Below are 17,539 nucleotides of genomic sequence, written 5' to 3'. Positions count from 1 at the left end.
GCCCCTCCTGTGTTTAAGAGAGCTTAGCCGTGGAATCTCTACTGTGGCGCATGCTTGGCCCTTGCGAGTCTGCGGATGGCGAACGTGACCACTGGCACCCCGAGTGGGACCCCGCATGCAGAGTGGCTTGGAATAGCCCTCCGACACCATCTGTCTCTCTTTCTTCCCCTCTCAAATCGTTTGCGCCAACCTGGCCTATATATCGCGCTCAAGCATGGCCTTGGAGGAAACCTCGCACTTGCTTGCAAAAATCAATGAGAAACTTGACAATATAGAGCGCTCGCAGGCGTTGTCCGACGCTGGGCATACGGCAAGAGCCAAGTTATCTTCACACACATCAAGCCGTGCTGAATTTGAAACCACAGACATATCTACGCACCAGGATGAACTCACTCGAACGGTTGCCGTCTGGGGCTAGGCGCGTGCAGCGAAATTCGGAGAACGAGATGCGTAACGTACGTTCATTACCTCTCCAAGATCCACTCAGGGGTACCAACCGTTTTTCTCAGAAAATTTTGATGATGAAAGCAGAATGCGACAACCACCAACGCACCTTGCATCAGCTCGGGGCGACCGTCACGTCCGCCAAAGAGTACGCGGAAAGATGTAAAACCGAGCGTGATGAGATCGCGGCAGCCATGAGGCGCTACAACCCAGAAGTGATTCATCGACAGGAGGAGCTACACCTTTCTGCTGAGGTGGCAGTCCGTCATAATCCTCTCGTCGGGAAAAAATCCAAGCAGCCGGCAAACATCCGGGATATTGTGCGGCAGGAGCTGTCATATCTGGTCCCGCTGAAGCCGCCGAAGAAAAAAGACGGGGTCGCGAAGGTGAGCACATATCTTTGTCGGACCCAAGTCGCTGCTGATCGCGAATGCCTCTCCAGCTGCTCGAGTTCCAGAAGTGGCTAACGGGGCGCACTATCTTCCCCGCGGCTATAGAAGGTGCAGAGGGCGCTGCGGTAGTCTCCAAAGACACCAGCCGCCTAAATTTCAACATAGTGAGCCACACTCAGCTCCCTACCTCCCGGCCGCTAATACGTATCATATAGGATGACGCCCGTCTCTGGTGAGCCTATCCGCAATCCTGTTCTCGATGATCCATTTGCTAACATCCTTCAGCCAAGACCCTGTCCTTTTCATCCACGACCGCCTCTTCTGGTGCACGCTCCCTGAGCAGCACGGCCTCCTCGTCTGCCCGGAGTTCCAGTACGGTCCGAGCCTCGCGTACTCGGGCGATATCTGGACGAAGATCGCCGAATGGCGCGCGTGCGTGGAGCAGAAACGCGAGGTGTTCTACGAGCGCGACGGACTTGTGCACTATGCGGGGACGTACATCTGCCACTCCGGTCCCTCCTCGCTGCAGCTCAAGGAGCTCGGCAAACTCAAGACCGAGGTGAGCCTTCCCGTGCCGCGCATGTACGCATTGTGCGCTGACTCGCAGCATGCGTAGATCCTGGTCAGGGCGATCGCGCGGGAAACACGGAAAGCCAAAAAGAACAAGAAAGCCGAGCGCGAGCTGGTGACGATCGAGCAGCTCTATCGCGAGGGCGCCCTCACTGTGCACGTCCTAGGGCTCGAGCGCATCGGCTTCAACAGTGCGCTCTACACCCGCCTCGCGTCGCGCTACCGCAAATCCCAGCCGGCTATACCGCGCGCGCCCATCGTCCCTGTACAGAACAACGATCTTCCGGAACCCTACTACGAGGCTGACGATCTTCCGGAGCCGTACTACGAGGATGACGATATGCCGGAACCGTACCACGAGGAGGATGATCTCCATGAACCGTACTACGGGGCCCCGCCGGTACAGCCCGCTCCCATGGCAGACCGCAACCACTGGTACTACGGTGCCCAGCAGGTCCCAGTCGCTCCCGTCCCAGGCCCTAGCCACGCGCCCTACGTGGCTCCCCCGACGGCGCCTGTCGCGGGCCCCAGTCGCGTGCAATACGCGGCTGCGCCTAGAGCGCCCATCGCGAGTAACCTCATCCCGCCGCCGTCCTACATTGCGAACATCGCACAGAAGTGGCCGAAGCGCGCGCGCGAGGACGATGGGTTTGACCGGCTCGAACGGGCTGCGAAGTACGGCCGGGCGTCGTCGTCGGACTATGGCAGGGAGAACGACGAGGGGTACCTCTTCCACCTGGGGAGCAATTACTATCGGGATACGCTGGGGGATGATGATTACTAGTGAACGACTCGGACGCGGCGAACTCGACTTGATTGGTACGTTCTTTTTCGCGATCGACTTGCACGTCCGATGCAGAGGCTCACAATCGTGCATCAACTCCCCTTGTAGCTCCTCGACACCCTAAACTTTACAATAACATCAAACCTATACTATCGCGACCCAATTGCTTCAAGCCTTAGTACGGCACTTAGGTCTACGTGCTAGTTCATAACTTATCGTCTACTTATGTTCGCGCCCGCCACATGTATCCCTCGAAGCCCCGTATCAATTACGCTCTCATTTGAGACCTCACGCGCAGTTTTCACAACTCGCATTTGGTTGCTCGGTGAACGTTAAAAAAACGACCGACGGCGCTCGATCTAGAAGCGCGAACTTTTCGGCGCTTATGTGGACGATGGGCGCGAGAGACGCGCTCGCCTGGCTTCTCCTACCCCCACTCTCCTGCTACCACCATGTTCCGCGCTCTACCAATAAGACCCACTTCGTCTCTGCGAAATGCTTCACAGAAGTCTGGCTTCTCACAAACCCGTGCAATGTCTGCCGCGCCGCCACGCCACAAGTTCATCGTGTACGCGCCCGACATGACCGACGAAGGCGCGCTGCAGCGGCGGCTCAGCGTGCGCCCTGCGCACCTGCAGCGCGCGAAGGAGGAGATCGCGAAGGGTGTTATCAGTACGTTTCTCTCCTGCCAGCGCGCGTCGCAGCCGCTGGGGTTGACACTGGAGTAGAGGTGGCGGGCGCGATGCTCACGCCCGCGTCGATCGCGTCGCCCGACGCTGAGAAGGAGATGGTCGGGTCGGTGTTTATCTGCGAGGCGGAGAGCTTGGACGCGGTGCGCGAGCTTATGGAGAGTGATGTATACCATACGGCCGGCGTGGTAAGTGTCTTTAGCTTGGGTGTTCCAAGCGATGCTGGGCTGAACGGCAGATCCGCCTTCAGTGGGATAAGGAGAAGATGGTTATCCTGCCGATTGCGCTAGCCACAGAACTTCCCTGAAGACACGATATTTGAGGCCGCCACATAAATTCGCGGTCAGATGGTTTTATACCTTGCGAGCCGAAAGGGCGCAATACCTCTGGCGGAGACTTGCATAACGCGTTTTGCTGCGTCTATCCTATCCCTCGTAATGCTTTAGGGGCGCGTGCGGCGATGTATCACACCTGAGTGCTATGCGCAATTCATGTCTTCCCCGATCTTTCAAACTGGTCGGCGGCCTGCGTGTGATCGAGTATGATCGAGTACTTGTATTGCGAGATACTAAAATACTGGAGGCGTCTGGTAACTATGAGGCCACGGAATGCTACAAAACAAGACAAAAAGAAATACAAAACGGATGCATCACATCTCGGAGGACGCCTCAAACAATACAACGGATCCGCCCAGTCTGTAGACAACAAGAGTTCCTCGCACCCGCTAACGCTCGGAGGACTTCAAATGCACGTACATACAGTCTCATTCTCTCACGTACCGGAAGCATCTCCACAACCCCATACCCACACTGCTCTCTCTCTCCCCTTCCAGAAACATAACGAGTACGAGGAACACCGTCCACCCCCGGCCGTTTGCGCCTCCTGAGGCACATCGGCAGGGCTGGCTGATGCAGCACGCAGGCATGGAAGAGGATCACCGCCCGCGCCAGCAACTTGAAGTTGTCCCCCCAAACTGCCCTTCGCAGCTCGGAGGTAAGAGCCAGTGCGCCAGTCCCGACTCGACCTGCCTGGACTGACGACGTTCTGCGCTAGACTCAGATATCGACAGTCGCGGCATGTCATTCCTCGAGGGTGCAATAGCCTGGCGCATGTTCATGCGTGTGGCGGCGTGCGACCGAGCCTTGCCAGATGCGAGCTCCGCAAGGATGACAGCGGCCTCGCTGCGGGGCGAGAATCCGGGCTGCGGAGGCATGGGCAAGTCCGCTCCACGGGCTGTAGGTGCAAACGCAGAGCCTTGAGGTGCGCTCCAGCTCCCTTGATATGTAAAAGCCATCTCCGGCGCTGCGGGAGGGTCGAAGTAGAAGGACCGTGGAGGTGTCCAGCCAAAAGTGAGAGGAAGCGCTGGTGGCGTAATCCAGTCGAGTCCCGACAAGTCGCCCAGAGACTTGTATGCAGCGCTCATAGATGAGGAGAGCAATGGTACGGGGCGGGAGTCTCGGATTCCGCCAGGGAAGTAGCTGGTACAGGAGGCCCGGGAGTCCTCGAACACGCCGCCGTAAGGGTGACCCCCGAGACTCGTGAACGTGGGCGGCAGAGGGTCGGGGAGAAGACACTGGTCGTGAATGAGGCGACACAGTTGCACGAAGCGATCGACTGCGCGCGGGTCGGCCTCGTCGAAAATCCGCGAAACGGTCCTGGGAGTCAGCGCCTCCAGCAGTGGCGCCACGCTGTCCGCTGGAGGCGAGTCGACCAGCCACTGAGGGCGCATGTTGTACGAATACCACGGCGTAGGCGCTAATATAAGAGGCGTAGGCTCTGCTATGAGAGGCGCAGGCTCCACTATAAGAGGAGACCGGTCGATGTCGGGGGAGGGAGAGGGAGAGGGAGAGACATGACCGCAGGGCGGCTGAAAACCTTCCTCGTCGTCATAGCCACACGCCGCGAGGAGGGCCTTTGTGAGGGGGACGAGGCCCCTGGCCAGAGAGTGCGCTATGAGATCGTCACACATCAGCTCACAACTCGGTGAAAAGCTGTAAGATCCCGTAACATGTGGGTAGCCCCTCGGCCACCCCGTAGCGGCTTTCCGACCCCTTCCAGCTGTGGCGGTGGCGACTCCGTGCCCGCCACCGGATGAGGATGGCAGACAAGAGGAAAGAGGGATGTCCTCGGAGGAGCCAGACGCAGAGACTCTGGGTTCTAGCCCGGGTAGCAGGTGGACCTTGGAGGCGAGAGCGTCGAGAGCCGGGGACTCCGTGAGCGTTTGCGGGACGTCTTGGTGCTCTTCGGTCTCCCGCTTGCGCGGCCGCTTCTTCGGAGGCGGCTGGGACTGTACATCAGGTTCCTGCTCCGAGTTTCGCTGTCGTCGCTTCGTCGCCTGCCCGTCGTGGTCCTCCCTGCGTGGCACTGAGTCGCCTTGAGGGCGAGCAGCGGGCTTGGGCGCACGCCTGGCCTTCCGCGTGACATGACGGCTCGGTAAAAAGGTGTGTGGGCTCTCAATGACGATGGCGAAGCCTGGTGTGTCGGGTGTACCGCGCGACTTCGAGGCGGTTGATCGTTTCTTAGAGGGGGTGGCCTTTGGTCTGGTCATGGAAAGACTGCGATGAGTGGTTGTTCGATGTAGAGAAATGAGAAACCGGTTGGGTGTGTAGAGATGAGGCGAGGATTTACCGGTCGGGTCCTACTATGTTGCATTTGTGGCGGTTGCTTGTGGAAGCCATGCGGCAGCAAAAGGCATGGCAGGCGCATCCCAGAACCCTGTACACGTACAGCCTAGTGAATGGTATGTGGACGCCGGCGAAAGAAGCACATGTAGCGTAAGCCTAGACGGAAAATGATGTGCTGCGAGGAAGACTAGGGTCGTGTTTCCGGCGCAGTTCAGCAACACGAAGGGTCAGCGACGGGGACCTGCCTCATGAAGCAAGGGGGTTCCTAGACTGAGATTTATGTCAGCGGGGCGATGAGGGGTGGGAGTTCCATGGCGCACAGCTTATCAGAGGAACACCCCAGCAGCGCGTGAGTCGACTGAGGTCAGAACCTTCTGTGGAGTCACGGCACGACGACTATCCCGGACTCGGAAGGAGCGTATGGAGAGTAGGCGGCGCTGAAGTTAGCGCCAACATCGACATCTCAACATCTAGGAATTGGGGAGTGTGATGTCAATTGTATTGCGGTAGGTGCCGGGCGCTGGCCATGTTCCTAGGACAAATGCGTGGGTGATATCAGTGAAAGGCACTGTCGTGAGAGCCGTGACTCACTGGTTACGACTTGAACCGCGTAGTAGTGGCTGTTCACTCATGGGAAGGTGGGTTCTCTTTCTACCGAAACATACGGCGTCCTCAGTGAAGGAAGTCAGAATCATAATTTTCACTCTGCTTCCGACAGTGGACCCTTACCTATGTTCATGTACATGCCATTCTGCAATTTGATGTCTCATTATTAGATAGAGAATACCTTCGTTCTCGCCCCAATGTACATGTCGACACGTTAGCCATTCGGAACGCAGCAGAAGGTGGACAGACAAGTTGGCGGCATCACGGCAAAAACAAGCGCCCTTGCCACGCTGTGGTGATGCACCGACAAACAAGGCCAATCAACTCCACGTGCCGAAACTCTCAGGCTCAGGCTGGCTCAGGCTTGTCTTCTGATTCGCTGACACTCGAAGCCCCCGCCGTCTCAAACCCTTCTCAGTGACGTTAGTACTATGCCCAGAATTCCAGGCATCGTATTGACCCCGCACCTTGTGAACGTCGAGGATACTCAAGTTGTCCTCATCTCATTCGCATCGGCAGATACGAACGTCGATATCTGGCGCGCGGATTACAGACGGCGCTCGTGAGAGCCACGCGCGAATGAATACAAGACGCTTCGCGAAAATACAAAAGGTGACTGGTAACCACGAGGCAACGAGACGCTACAAGAGAGAGAACATAATGAACATAACACGTCTCGCGATACAACCGAAACAATACAAAGGGACTGTCCAGACGACTGAAGACAATAAGAACACATCGCGACCGCTAACGGCGGCCGCAACAAGAATCGAAATCCGCGTATATAGAGTGCCGTTCGTCCTCAACACTGCAACTTTTCCGCAGATCTACTACCCTCCCACAGTACTGCTTCCCGCTCTGGCCGGAAGGCCGCAAGAAGTACGGGTGGTAACGCCTGCTGCGAATGCAGCCTGCGAGCATCGCAGGGCGTACCCCTCCACAGCCTCGTAGTCAAGGTAAGTTCCAGTACGCCAAAGACGACTCGGTTTGTCCTCGCTGACGATATCCTTGTGACCCTCCCGCGCTGGCAAGGCCAGACATCGGCGCTGGCGGCAAGTCATTTCGGGGTGTGGCGGACTGCCCTGTGGGAAGCGTGTCCTCTTGCCATCTAACGACGCCGTGCGCAGGCCCATGACCGAGCCCAACATGGGCGGAAGCGGCATATGCACGGGGAGAAGACGAGTTGGAATTATGCGAGGCAGCCGTTGATGTGCGCGTGGAGGAACCGCCATCTGCAATGGAGGCGGACGCCACATTACTCGCAGGTGCGTCCCAGTTTCTAGGTCTTGCGATAGCCATCGTCTCCGAGAGAGAAGGCCACTGAGGGGCCGTCTGAGGGTAAAACGATGGCGGGGGTGGCGCAACGAAATTCGCTGCAATGTTCCCCGACCGACGCGTCCTTGGGCGCGGAGGTGGAGACATAGCGAGCTCCAAGCGATGCCTATAGTAAGCGGCAGCTCCTCCGACGGGGCCGTGTGGGTGCCCGTCAGAAATCGCGGCGGCAGATGATTGGGGGATCGTTACCGAAGAGCCCGTTGTGCCGAAGGTCCTCATTCGCCTAAGACGGTCATCTTCGAACTGAGCGAGAAACCTGGCGTACGCCGCCTGAGAATTCTCAAGAGGAATGAAGGACCCGTTGTAGGGATCGGAGAGAGGGCTGATCCCGCTGGTGGGCTGCGACATCGTCGCGAGATGCAGTGGTGGCGACATGCTCCCCGATGAGGACGTGTCGACGCCCGGCGCCCACGGCGTGTCAGGCCATTGACTGGCAGCACTGACCGTATACGCACCCTGTCCCGTCGGGATGAGAGCGTTGGAGTAAGGGGACGCGGAAGAGGAGGCGGTCCATGGCGAATGCGAATCCTCGCCACCAAACGTGGAATGAGCCAGAGACGGAGTCACCGATCCTAGGCCAAGTCGACTCTCCTGCGTCTGTGACGTCCCGGCGGCACTCGGCTGGAATGAGCTAGTGGCTGCGAGATGGGAACCAAGAGAGGCTGGGGTTGTCGCCGTGATATAGGGAGCTCCTGCAGGGACCACACCCGACCCATGGTCTTCGAGAAACCTCTCGCCCTCTGGCGGTGGCGGCGTGAGGTGAATTTCGCGGTCGTGTAAGATATCCGGCCGAGACGTTGGAAACGTTTTCACCTCCTCCCGCCACTGCAAGCGGCGCTTTCTCTCGTCCCTGCATTTGGGTTTGAGCTTCTGCTTCTGCACAAGCGACCTGCCACCCCGCGGGAACGCCTGGCGAGGGTGGGCCGTCGTAACCAGAGCTTGATTGGCACTCGGCGAGGGTGCGATACCACTGCCGCCGGACGCCTGAAGGTTGCTGCCGCTAGGGGCTGCATCCTGGCGCTGGGCGGGGGCGACGGGGTCGCCGGTGCGATCGACAGGTTCTCGTTGGGGAGACTTGCACTTCGACCGCTTGTTCGACGTCGGACTGGCCTCGCGCTGCTCGTAGTCAGAGAACTTCCGCTTGCGCGACATGACGAGGCAGAGAAGACGACGACTGAGATGTGTATGGTAAGACTGGGGGTAAGACGAGTGTGAGCTCGATGACGGTTCAAGAAGACATACGACCTGAGGGATCTGTGGAGGCTCTCTGTTGGGAGCCTACGTACGCTCGGCCGCAGAGCGCACCGCGGGCGCGTCCTAGAACCCAAATGTCGCACAGCCCAGGAACTGCTAAGTGGGTGCCCTAGGAGCAGAACACATGTTCTGCTGTTTATTCCGGACTGATTTGACTTGAGGCGAATGTGGTGTTTCTAGCGGAACTCAAGATCGCGGGGGAACTAGCTGACCTGCCGCAAAGAGACATGAGGGGCTGCGCTGATCCAATTCGGCGTGGGCGGGGCGGTGGAGAGTGGGAATATGGCAGCGTACACAGGCTTATCGTGGGGGGCCGCCCATGTGCGAAGCCAAGTCCGGAGCATCGCAGAGTCACGACAAGTCAGGGCCTTCAGATCTCAGAGCGGCGATGTGAGCATTCCGAATGGGAGGGGCTATTTGGGAAGCACTTAAGCCGCCAGATCTGCGCTCGCATTCACATCTCGTCATCCGGAACCCAGGAAACGGGATGCCCACTGGGGCAGCCCTTCCAGGGACGCATGCCACGTTCCTAGAGCGTGTTCGTATGTCAGGTGGAGGCAGCGTGAGAGAAAACAGCTCACAAGCATGGGCTTACCGAATATCCTGTGCACGGCATAATCGTGGAAAGCACAGGGGAAAAGGCGGTGGTGTCCTTCGTTCGGCCTGAGGGTTCGAAAGTACCCTAGTCATGTTGAGGTGCCGGAAATTGCGAGTACTCGGACTCGGAGTAGAGGATAAGAACTCCCCAGCAGTGTTCAGCGCTCCGCATAGTCTGCGTCCGCTGTCCGTGTGAGGCGCCAGTGTGTTGCCGTCACTGTCGAGTGTGATCCTGGCTAGTGAACGATGCGGCAGAGTACGAGGTCGTCCTCAGCCCTTGATGCGGCAAAAAAGATGCCGCCATAAGCCTATAACTTGAGAGTATTTTGCGGAACCCAGCTCTTGCGATATCCGTCGTCGTCGTCGCGGACGACGAAGACAGGCGCTTCCTCCAGCGCTCCTCCAGCCACGCGTCCTGCGGCGATACACCAACAAACAAAGCCAAGCACTGCCGCGGGCCGCCGCACCAACTTCCATCTGGACTTGTCTTCTCCGTTCACCCATTTCCGCATATCGTCGCAGCCATATGCTCGTAACTCTACAATCAGATCCCCCTATGGCCTTTTTCAGCTCGAAGTCAGGTCAGAGGCTGGGATATCTGAATATTCACTGGTGGACCTAGAAGTTCACAGCGCCTAGGAATTACGCATCGAACCTGTGCTCGCCTGTGCTCGCAGGAACGCTTCCTTCGCCATGTTTGGGAAAGTTTTTCCGAGTCGTTTGCAGCTCATGATCATACAAACTGACTTGGTCTGGTTCGGCCAAGCTATCGAGGGGGTTTCAGGCGTGAAAGCGCCTTTCTCTCATAGTGGCAAGCAAGGCGTTTGTCCACATTGCTGTTGAACAACGGTGTTTCTGGAGCCACTACAACAATGTCATGCGCGTATATAAACGTTGCGGGCGTGCAGCGGAGGGACACAAAAGTATTTCGTGACAAGCTTTGCCTGTGTTCTGCAGACACCGCATGCGCCATCCTTCCAAACGCACGAGAACGCCACGCCGCACTGAAGACCTATGTTCCAGCTGCCTCCCACCTCCATACGCCGGCATGTGTCTTGCCTATCCCGATCTACACCTCATCATAGCCATATTCGACGCCCCTGGCAGCAGGTACGTCGATCCAGTGCTTCCGTGACCTACGTAGCTCATGTGTTCTTCCCTGCAGCTCTTTTCTGGATTCATATCAGTCGCTGCGAGACAGTCAATGGGGTGCACTCTAGTGCACCCCTTCGCCACTTTTTCCAGACGCGAGTCAGTGAGTGATGATCCGAGCGTAGCACGCATTCGATAGAGCTGATCTAGCTTTACTCGCGCAGAATTCTGCTCCGGCGCCTTTATGATTAACGGCGGAGCTGAGTCGTTAATAGCACGGGAGCCGGGGATTGTGTTACAGACCTTGGGGTCCAACAGCACAGAGCTGTATGGCCCTTATCACCTATTCTTTCATCTGTGCTTGGGTCAAGTGTTCCACCATCACCACCCGTGCACACTGCAGGTAAGTACAGCCCCATTCTGTAACTGTTCCAGCTCCAGTGAAGCCCTGACTGACATGATGGCTACAGGGTGCGATACCTCCGCCGTTGTGTTGTTAAACTGAGTGGACATTCCGCCAAGCGCTCTCGGGCACTCATGCAAAATTGCCCTTCTTGGATTCCCCTTCACGCAGAATCCTGCACGCTCATGGGACGAGGCGTTGAGGAGGTCATAGGTGCAAGACAGCGCCTCGATCCGTCGACCTTCGTAATCCGATATTTGTCTTCGTGCTTGTAGAAGTCCATAACATTGCCTTATACAATGAACCTCTTTATGATGCTGTACGCCGCCTTCGTGTGTTAGCAATAACGATACGACGCTCATTCACAACGAACATCCCCTGCCGGCTTGAAGCAACGGTACTATATCCTTGATAGCGTACCCAGGGAGGCATCCCGTATATCACAGATAATGGTACATGATGGTATACTTCGACTACTTCCTCTTCATGTTTGGTGATGGCTGCACCTTGTGGCGCCTTCAAGAAAGCAGCTTGGGCGAGACGAACGGCCGGATGACCGTCTTCTCCTTGTCCCACTGGAAGTACCCGCTCGCTTAGATGATGTACAAGCCTGCAAAAGACTCTACGCACGACGTTCCCTGTCCAGTATACGTCTTCCTCGATCATCTTCTTCGCGTCCTCGTAGGTATCGCACTCGAGGATCATGAAAGATCCAATCATCTTCTTCTCCACGTCCGGCTTGTCGAGGGCGTCATTCGGAGACAACATGGCACCTCCGACCTCTGTGCCACATCCACCGATAAGCGAACTCGACATGTTCCTCACAGTATGATCCACGTACTCATAGACGGGTTCTTCGCCGCCGTGTCCAGGTGCGTCTGGCGCACCGCCAGCCGGCGCTGGACGGCCTCCTCGTCGGTGTAGTCGGGCGCGTAGATCGAGAACAGCGGCATATGTCCTATGACAAAAAGACAAGGATGTAGAGCAGAACAAAGACAGGAAACCGACGTGTATTTCAGGAAATCCTTCGGCCGCCGTGGACGGTCCGCTCGAAGTCAGAAGGGGCGAGCGAGAGCATGTCGAAGTCCAGAGCGATCAAGAGATTAGATAGACGCCAGCCCCTACACGCTAAAGTGCCCGAGCCAGTCCGCGCCGCGCTCTTGGTCAGCGCGAGCTCGCTGTCTTCCACGACGACCACGACCATGCACGCGACGTCCTCAAATCATCTCCTGCGCTCGTTTATTTCTTCGCCCGCACGATGCGTGCGTAGTGTGCCGTCGCTTGCGTGGAGGCAGTCGTCGTCGCAAGCTGCTGCCCCGGTGTCGTCATTGTCATCTGCTCGTCCCCCATCTTACCGAGCAGGGCATGCACCACGCCGGACGTTCGTGTCGACATCCTCTGCACGCGCTGTACACGCACAACAACCCCCAGCACACCGTGCGGAACTCGTCTCGTACCCTTCACCCTCATCACTACAACAAGAGGACGCGGACGAGGACGAGCCGGATGTCGAGTTCATACCGCCAGAGGAGGCGGCCTTGGAGTTGACTGATAGGGCTGCTGAGGTGAGCGACATGTTATAGCATGCGTATAACACTATTCTGACATCTATCAGCGATTACGAGATGTCGCTCAACGAGAAGGAAACACTGCAGCCGCTCTACGGATCGCAGTAGAGAGCGGGGGGTGCCATGGGTACCAGTACAAGATCGACCTTGCGAAGAGCAAGGAGCTGGACGACTAGTGCGTACTGCTCTCTCGTTTCGCAGTCTTCGCAGTGACTATATGCACGCAACAGCCACTTCTCCCATCCCCGTATCAAGCCTTCGAATGTCTATGTCGACGCCGTGTCCATGACGCTGCTGAAAGGCTCGACGATAGACTTCGCCACAGAGCTTATTGGGAGCAGTTTCAGGGTGGTGGATAATCCACAGGTACGCCCGAGTCTACTTCGGTGGCTGTATGCGCTTATTTGCGCGAGCCTCTCACGAAATGACATACTCATGCTTCTCGTAGGCGAAGGGCAATGGCTGCGGCTGCGGCGTCAGCTGGGAGCTCAACCTTTGAGACGCTCTTAGGCCATCTAGGCGAGCGCATGGCTCGCATGGCTTACGGACAGATCTAGAAGATGACAGTATGCGTACATGTACCAGGTATAATACACCCACACCACCTTACTCTACACACATTGCCATCCTTCGTTGGCTTCGCATCCCACCGCGCGCGGAGAAGCACAAAACTCGGACGTATCTTTCAGGCGGTGAGTTCGATACACTCGGAAGCTCGGTCCTGTGAACCCACTGAAGCTTCATCCACGGACATCTAATGCATCTGCAGGCTCCACTGAAACTATGTGCTCTTCTCATTCTGGCTACTTCTTGTTCGACCCCTCAGGCCTGTGAACCCAGCTATACAGTCTCTGTGGTCCTTTCGGCCTTTCACTATGGATCTGGCGCTGCAACTGTGATCTATTCCTCAACTTGTGCTCGTTCAGCCGACCCCTACTGGATATTCCCCCTCCCGATGAGGACCGGCACAATGGACACCTTCTCCGTATCCCACTGTGCGTTCGGACGATTATGAGACTTCAACCGGGGCTGTAGTTCGCAAGTGAAAGTACGCACCACACCGTTTTCCCAATACGGGTCCACTTTCAACAGTTCCCAGATTTGCTCGGTGCTGTCCGTTTGGACGATCGCCCACGATCCCCGAACGTGCGCCACTGCGTTAGCGTCCGTGGAGACAACATCCGGTGAGAGTTGTGCTCCCGCCGCCCCTGTCCCGCATCGGCTATAGCAGAACGCATATAGCGAGGTCGTGTGAGTACGTACGGATAACGCCGCTTTGGATAAGGGCACCCTGTTGGTGTCCCGCGTTGTTCGCCTTGAGCGCTTCAATGGAGTCCGCCAGGTGAGGGATCGTGATGAGGAAGTAGTTCTTCGCCGACATTGATGTTGATAGACGTGCGGTAGCTAAGATGAGGGGTGGAGGTGATGTTCTACTACACTACCTTCCTGAGCTCGCCTTTATAGGTACGGCCGCCGTCTCTATGCAACATCAGAATCGGCCCCCTTCGTGGCTGAGTAATCGTAGCGCGCCGGGGTGGAAGCCAAGCAACCTCGGTCAGTACCTATCGACTGACCAAGCCTTCGGCGCGCTGACGATACTGATCAGTGTGCATAATACAGCGCCCTTGGATACTCTGTGTATGGCAGAATCTCTCACACTACCACCTCGCGTGGAAGCAAGTCCGTCGCCGAGGCTACACGTGGAGCAAACTGGAAGGCCGCAACGCTGCCCGGTCGCGATGGTCGCGATCCTCCTGCCTATCAGACGATCCAACCGCACGCCCTTACTACGGAATCTGAAGACGCATGGCGTAAAGATACATTTTAGGAGAATGTTCAGCACGTGGAAACGACATAGGCGAGGCACATATGCTACATAGTGTCAGGTGAGCGCATCATAAGACGAATAGGTCCAGGCAATGTCCAGGCAATATTTTAACGACATCAGAGCGCAAATCCAGCCGACCTGCATGCGGGGCACAGGTCCTGAATGTACCATGCTGCCAAGTGCCGTCAGTTACGCGTACACCCGCAGCTTTTTGGGGGACTCACGTTCTGCCCGTTCGGGCTCCTGGCGTCTGCACGAGGAGTGAGCGACGCGCTTCCATAATCGAGAGAAGACTGGGCTTACCCTTGGTAGCAGGTTTGTGCGCATCGTGGCCCTGTGCATGTATTGGGGTGCATCGGACTGAGCTTGCAGTTGGGGGCGCGACACTGGATCTGTAAAATGGCTAACGTTAGCCTCTGCGGGGGCGCCCAGTAATCGTATTCCGACTAACCGGGACCCACTGGAATGCGGCAGTAAGGTGAGCACTCCGACAATATGAATGAAAAGCGGTGCAGCTCACGTCTATGGCGTTGTGGTGGCTAGTGGCTCTATACTCAGCGACGCCCACGCGATGCCGTCAGAATGGCAAGAGACGTACCACAGATATACACGCTGCTCCCTGTTGTTCGGACCAGCTAAGCGAGCGGGCAATATGGGCCGGAGAGATGACTCACATGCGTTTCCAGCACATATCGATGGGGGTTCGCTCGGAAGATGTTCGCTTTTTGTGAGGAGGGGAGTTGTGGCTCGAGAGACGATGGGGACCGTGGCTGGCTTCACAGAGCCATCCTCTTATACCGCCAGGTACGCCGTCTTCGCATTGCGGATGTGCACTCGGCGTTGTCGACGCTCATTTTTCACAAGCGCTGTCTTCACCGGACCATGAACGTGTCGTGTGCGACGCGCCCATCGGTGTGGCGTTTAACCAAAGCGAGCCATGGTAAGTCTTCCGTTTAGACGCTTCCGGGGCCCACTACCCATCAAAGCTTGCACCTCCGTGCAGCGGAATGCTAGAGCGCAGCCTGCGTCTCACTGGCCGATTGCAGTTTCTCTGGTCGGACGTACGCCTTGGTTGGCGTCATGAGTACCGCTGCAGCTCCTGCACCAAACGGCCGTCTCCTTGGACCCTAACTGCTCGTACATCGAAGGCGGTCGCACAGAATCCGGACATTTGACGAGTCAGTAAATCCAAGTATATCCACCCCTTCTTCGCATCAGTCCCTGAACCATATCTCTCCAGGTCGTGCGACGAGAATGTGGAACGGCTCTTACCCGTTTTGTGCTACACACCGTCTACCCTGACCTATGGACTGCTTCTGCCCTTCGTTCATTTCGCCTCTGGGCACGTCAGATACACTCAACATACGCGGGAAGGGGAGAGGGTACGCCACGTTCTCTCAGGCATACGTCACCTCAAACAAGGCCGACTGGCGCTACAGACGACAATTCGTTGACAGGCCTTTGCGGAGTCGCACTGCCAGACCCACATTTACCGCCCAATACCATCGGCGAGCGACGAGCCCGAACCCCTATGTCAATGTGAGCACACACTCAGACGCGTGTCTCCGCGCCCGGCTTGCATCTACTATCCGGCCATCGTCGGTCGTGTCTGACTGTTCCGTCGCTCGGTCCCATTAGTCGTGACCCCGCCAGCACGCTAAGCTGCAAAAGACAGGTACCACTATAGTTGCCGGGATGAAGCTTCGGGACTACTAATATCGATAAAGCTCATAGATTGCCTATGCACATGGATGCAGCCCAGAAGCGCCCTCTTGGCGTACCTCAAGGTCACCCGCGATTCGTATACCTCCGCCGGCGGGCCATGGGGCTTCTATCCATCCGCACGCCCGACAATGACGCTCCGCAAGGTCCTGCATGGTGCGCACAAATCGATTAGGGCAACGTTTTTGGCTTCTCCCTTGTGCTCTGCTCTGCGATCAAGGAGACCGATCCGGACTACAGCCAACCAGCCTCACGGCTTGGGCGCAATTGCCCTCATTCGTTTCATCCTGACCGGAGCGTCAGTTCCGCACCCGAACCGCCCGCACAACCGACTCCGCTCGCTTACACGGACGAGGCTCGCCGCAGGAAGTTACGAAACCATCCTGGGAGGAGGCTCTCAGTACGGCGCAAGGCTGAAACGCTACTCTTCGCCACAGTGTGTTTTGTGGCTCTGCCGTAAAGCCATGCGCGTCTCCTCTCGGAGGTCCAGCCATGGTTGGTTTGTGTGCCGCAAGCGTCATGAGGTGCTTGAGCTTACATCCTATACATGGCGCGGCGTTGTTCGTTTGAAAGAGGTGTGTAGCGGGACGACTATATACCTGTCTGCTCTTCTACTACGTGCATATCCATCTAACTAGTCAAATCATAGCGATCAAAGCCCCCTTGAAGGACGGGGTTGCTCTAGGAGTCATCGCGCATCTCCGCCAAAGTATGGCCACGACTGCAAGCCCCTGTGACCGGACAACCAGCGCAAATTATAGCCGGTGCGCTGTGCGTTCCGCTCCGCGCTCGGCGTGCATTAATGTGCACGCACGTACCCCGTCATCTAGTGCCGCATGCAAAACGCGCCGCGGACCGTGCACGCCCCGCCCGAGTAACAAAGTGCCCGGAGGCGGCCAGGTCGCTGCTGATGTTATCGCGCAGCGTTTGATCGAGGAAACGTGCAGCACGGTGAGCCCCTATCGCGAAAATGCGTTTCATATGGCCCAGGTGAGTGGCTTGGACAACGAGTGCGGCCGAGCCCCCATGCGCTGGTCAAGTCCGCCGGAGGTTAGCGCGCGCATGGCCTCTGAGAAGGCATGCACGCGTTACTTCATCGCTCCTGCGTGGTGGCTTTCATCATACCTGAATGCCGTCGTCCGCGCCAAGCCCCTGGACGTACGCATGTTCTACCCGTTCATTTCGTGGGCTACGCCTTTTCCTCGCCTCCACACTTCTACACCGCGTACCCCCGCATCCACTGATGCGCTGCGGATTCATATGATTGCAGCGATGTGGACTGGTGAGCTTGGCAAGCAAAGGCGGACCCGTAACTGCGACAGAGGTGCGTCTCGTCTGACTACCTGGGACCCTTTGCTAAGTTCATATCCTCTTCCCTTCACGCGTAGCTGTCGGAGTCGAAACAAAGGCGGGTAGACGATTTCATATGGCCCCGGGATGCTGTAATCCGGTGCGTAGATCTCGATATTCTTCGTGCCTTCGGACGCCAGGTCTGCTCGCTGTTGACATATCCGGTATCTGCAGTCGAAGCTGCATGTATTGTCAACCAGAATGCACCTTCTCAGGGAGAGGGCATGTGTTCTATGCTCGCATACCGAGTGTGTTGTAATCATTGTGACTACCCCTAATCG

The 17,539-nt window shown here is 57.1% G+C and overlaps 8 protein-coding genes across 8 annotated transcripts; 3 read left to right on the top strand and 5 right to left on the bottom strand.

The window, feature by feature from the left end:
- Nucleotides 1-383: 383 nt before the first annotated feature.
- On the top strand, nucleotides 384-2,441 carry TRAVEDRAFT_74287 (uncharacterized protein; the record flags this gene model as incomplete). Its single annotated transcript, XM_008044758.1, has 7 exons — nucleotides 384-455; nucleotides 510-830; nucleotides 887-1,000; nucleotides 1,052-1,068; nucleotides 1,122-1,395; nucleotides 1,453-2,225; nucleotides 2,299-2,441. The coding sequence occupies 6 exons, from the start codon at nucleotides 384-386 to the stop codon at nucleotides 2,188-2,190; spliced, it is 1,536 nt and encodes a 511-aa protein (XP_008042949.1). The 3' UTR covers nucleotides 2,191-2,225; nucleotides 2,299-2,441.
- Nucleotides 2,442-2,723: 282 nt separating this feature from the next.
- On the top strand, nucleotides 2,724-3,186 carry TRAVEDRAFT_39680 (uncharacterized protein; the record flags this gene model as incomplete). Its single annotated transcript, XM_008044472.1, has 3 exons — nucleotides 2,724-2,862; nucleotides 2,919-3,067; nucleotides 3,130-3,186. 3 exons carry the CDS (start codon nucleotides 2,724-2,726, stop codon nucleotides 3,184-3,186), a joined length of 345 nt encoding a protein of 114 aa, XP_008042663.1.
- Nucleotides 3,187-3,813: 627 nt separating this feature from the next.
- Nucleotides 3,814-5,427, bottom strand: TRAVEDRAFT_23205 (uncharacterized protein; the record flags this gene model as incomplete). Its single annotated transcript, XM_008044349.1, has 2 exons — nucleotides 3,814-4,829; nucleotides 4,857-5,427. The coding sequence occupies 2 exons, from the start codon at nucleotides 5,425-5,427 to the stop codon at nucleotides 3,814-3,816; spliced, it is 1,587 nt and encodes a 528-aa protein (XP_008042540.1).
- Nucleotides 5,428-7,060: 1,633 nt separating this feature from the next.
- TRAVEDRAFT_23204 (uncharacterized protein) lies at nucleotides 7,061-8,596 on the bottom strand (the record flags this gene model as incomplete). The annotated part of the gene is made up of 1 exon (XM_008044348.1): nucleotides 7,061-8,596. One exon carries the CDS (start codon nucleotides 8,594-8,596, stop codon nucleotides 7,061-7,063), a length of 1,536 nt encoding a protein of 511 aa, XP_008042539.1.
- Nucleotides 8,597-11,185: 2,589 nt separating this feature from the next.
- TRAVEDRAFT_173263 (uncharacterized protein) lies at nucleotides 11,186-11,818 on the bottom strand. The gene is made up of 3 exons (XM_008044757.1): nucleotides 11,632-11,818; nucleotides 11,421-11,572; nucleotides 11,186-11,365 (listed from the first exon to the last, which is right to left on the bottom strand). The coding sequence occupies exons 1-3, from the start codon at nucleotides 11,741-11,743 to the stop codon at nucleotides 11,309-11,311; spliced, it is 321 nt and encodes a 106-aa protein (XP_008042948.1). The 5' UTR covers nucleotides 11,744-11,818; the 3' UTR covers nucleotides 11,186-11,308.
- A 149-nt stretch (nucleotides 11,819-11,967) lies between these two features.
- On the top strand, nucleotides 11,968-12,982 carry TRAVEDRAFT_60534 (uncharacterized protein). Its single transcript, XM_008044756.1, has 4 exons — nucleotides 11,968-12,355; nucleotides 12,406-12,533; nucleotides 12,589-12,724; nucleotides 12,807-12,982. Exons 1-4 carry the CDS (start codon nucleotides 11,993-11,995, stop codon nucleotides 12,855-12,857), a joined length of 678 nt encoding a protein of 225 aa, XP_008042947.1. The 5' UTR covers nucleotides 11,968-11,992; the 3' UTR covers nucleotides 12,858-12,982.
- Nucleotides 12,983-13,143: 161 nt separating this feature from the next.
- Nucleotides 13,144-13,739, bottom strand: TRAVEDRAFT_66642 (uncharacterized protein; the record flags this gene model as incomplete). The annotated part of the gene is made up of 3 exons (XM_008044755.1): nucleotides 13,144-13,351; nucleotides 13,415-13,566; nucleotides 13,622-13,739. The coding sequence occupies 3 exons, from the start codon at nucleotides 13,737-13,739 to the stop codon at nucleotides 13,292-13,294; spliced, it is 330 nt and encodes a 109-aa protein (XP_008042946.1). The 3' UTR covers nucleotides 13,144-13,291.
- Nucleotides 13,740-14,302: 563 nt separating this feature from the next.
- Nucleotides 14,303-14,877, bottom strand: TRAVEDRAFT_51685 (uncharacterized protein; the record flags this gene model as incomplete). Its single annotated transcript, XM_008044522.1, has 7 exons — nucleotides 14,303-14,358; nucleotides 14,411-14,436; nucleotides 14,490-14,578; nucleotides 14,638-14,646; nucleotides 14,707-14,725; nucleotides 14,785-14,805; nucleotides 14,861-14,877. 7 exons carry the CDS (start codon nucleotides 14,875-14,877, stop codon nucleotides 14,303-14,305), a joined length of 237 nt encoding a protein of 78 aa, XP_008042713.1.
- Nucleotides 14,878-17,539: the final 2,662 nt, after the last annotated feature.

Source organism: Trametes versicolor (genome assembly GCF_000271585.1).
Source record: "Trametes versicolor FP-101664 SS1 unplaced genomic scaffold TRAVEscaffold_11, whole genome shotgun sequence".
Classification (NCBI taxonomy): domain Eukaryota; kingdom Fungi; phylum Basidiomycota; class Agaricomycetes; order Polyporales; family Polyporaceae; genus Trametes; species Trametes versicolor.
The sequence above is the reverse complement of the archived record's forward strand: the minus strand, read 5'-3'. Positions and strand labels throughout refer to the sequence as shown.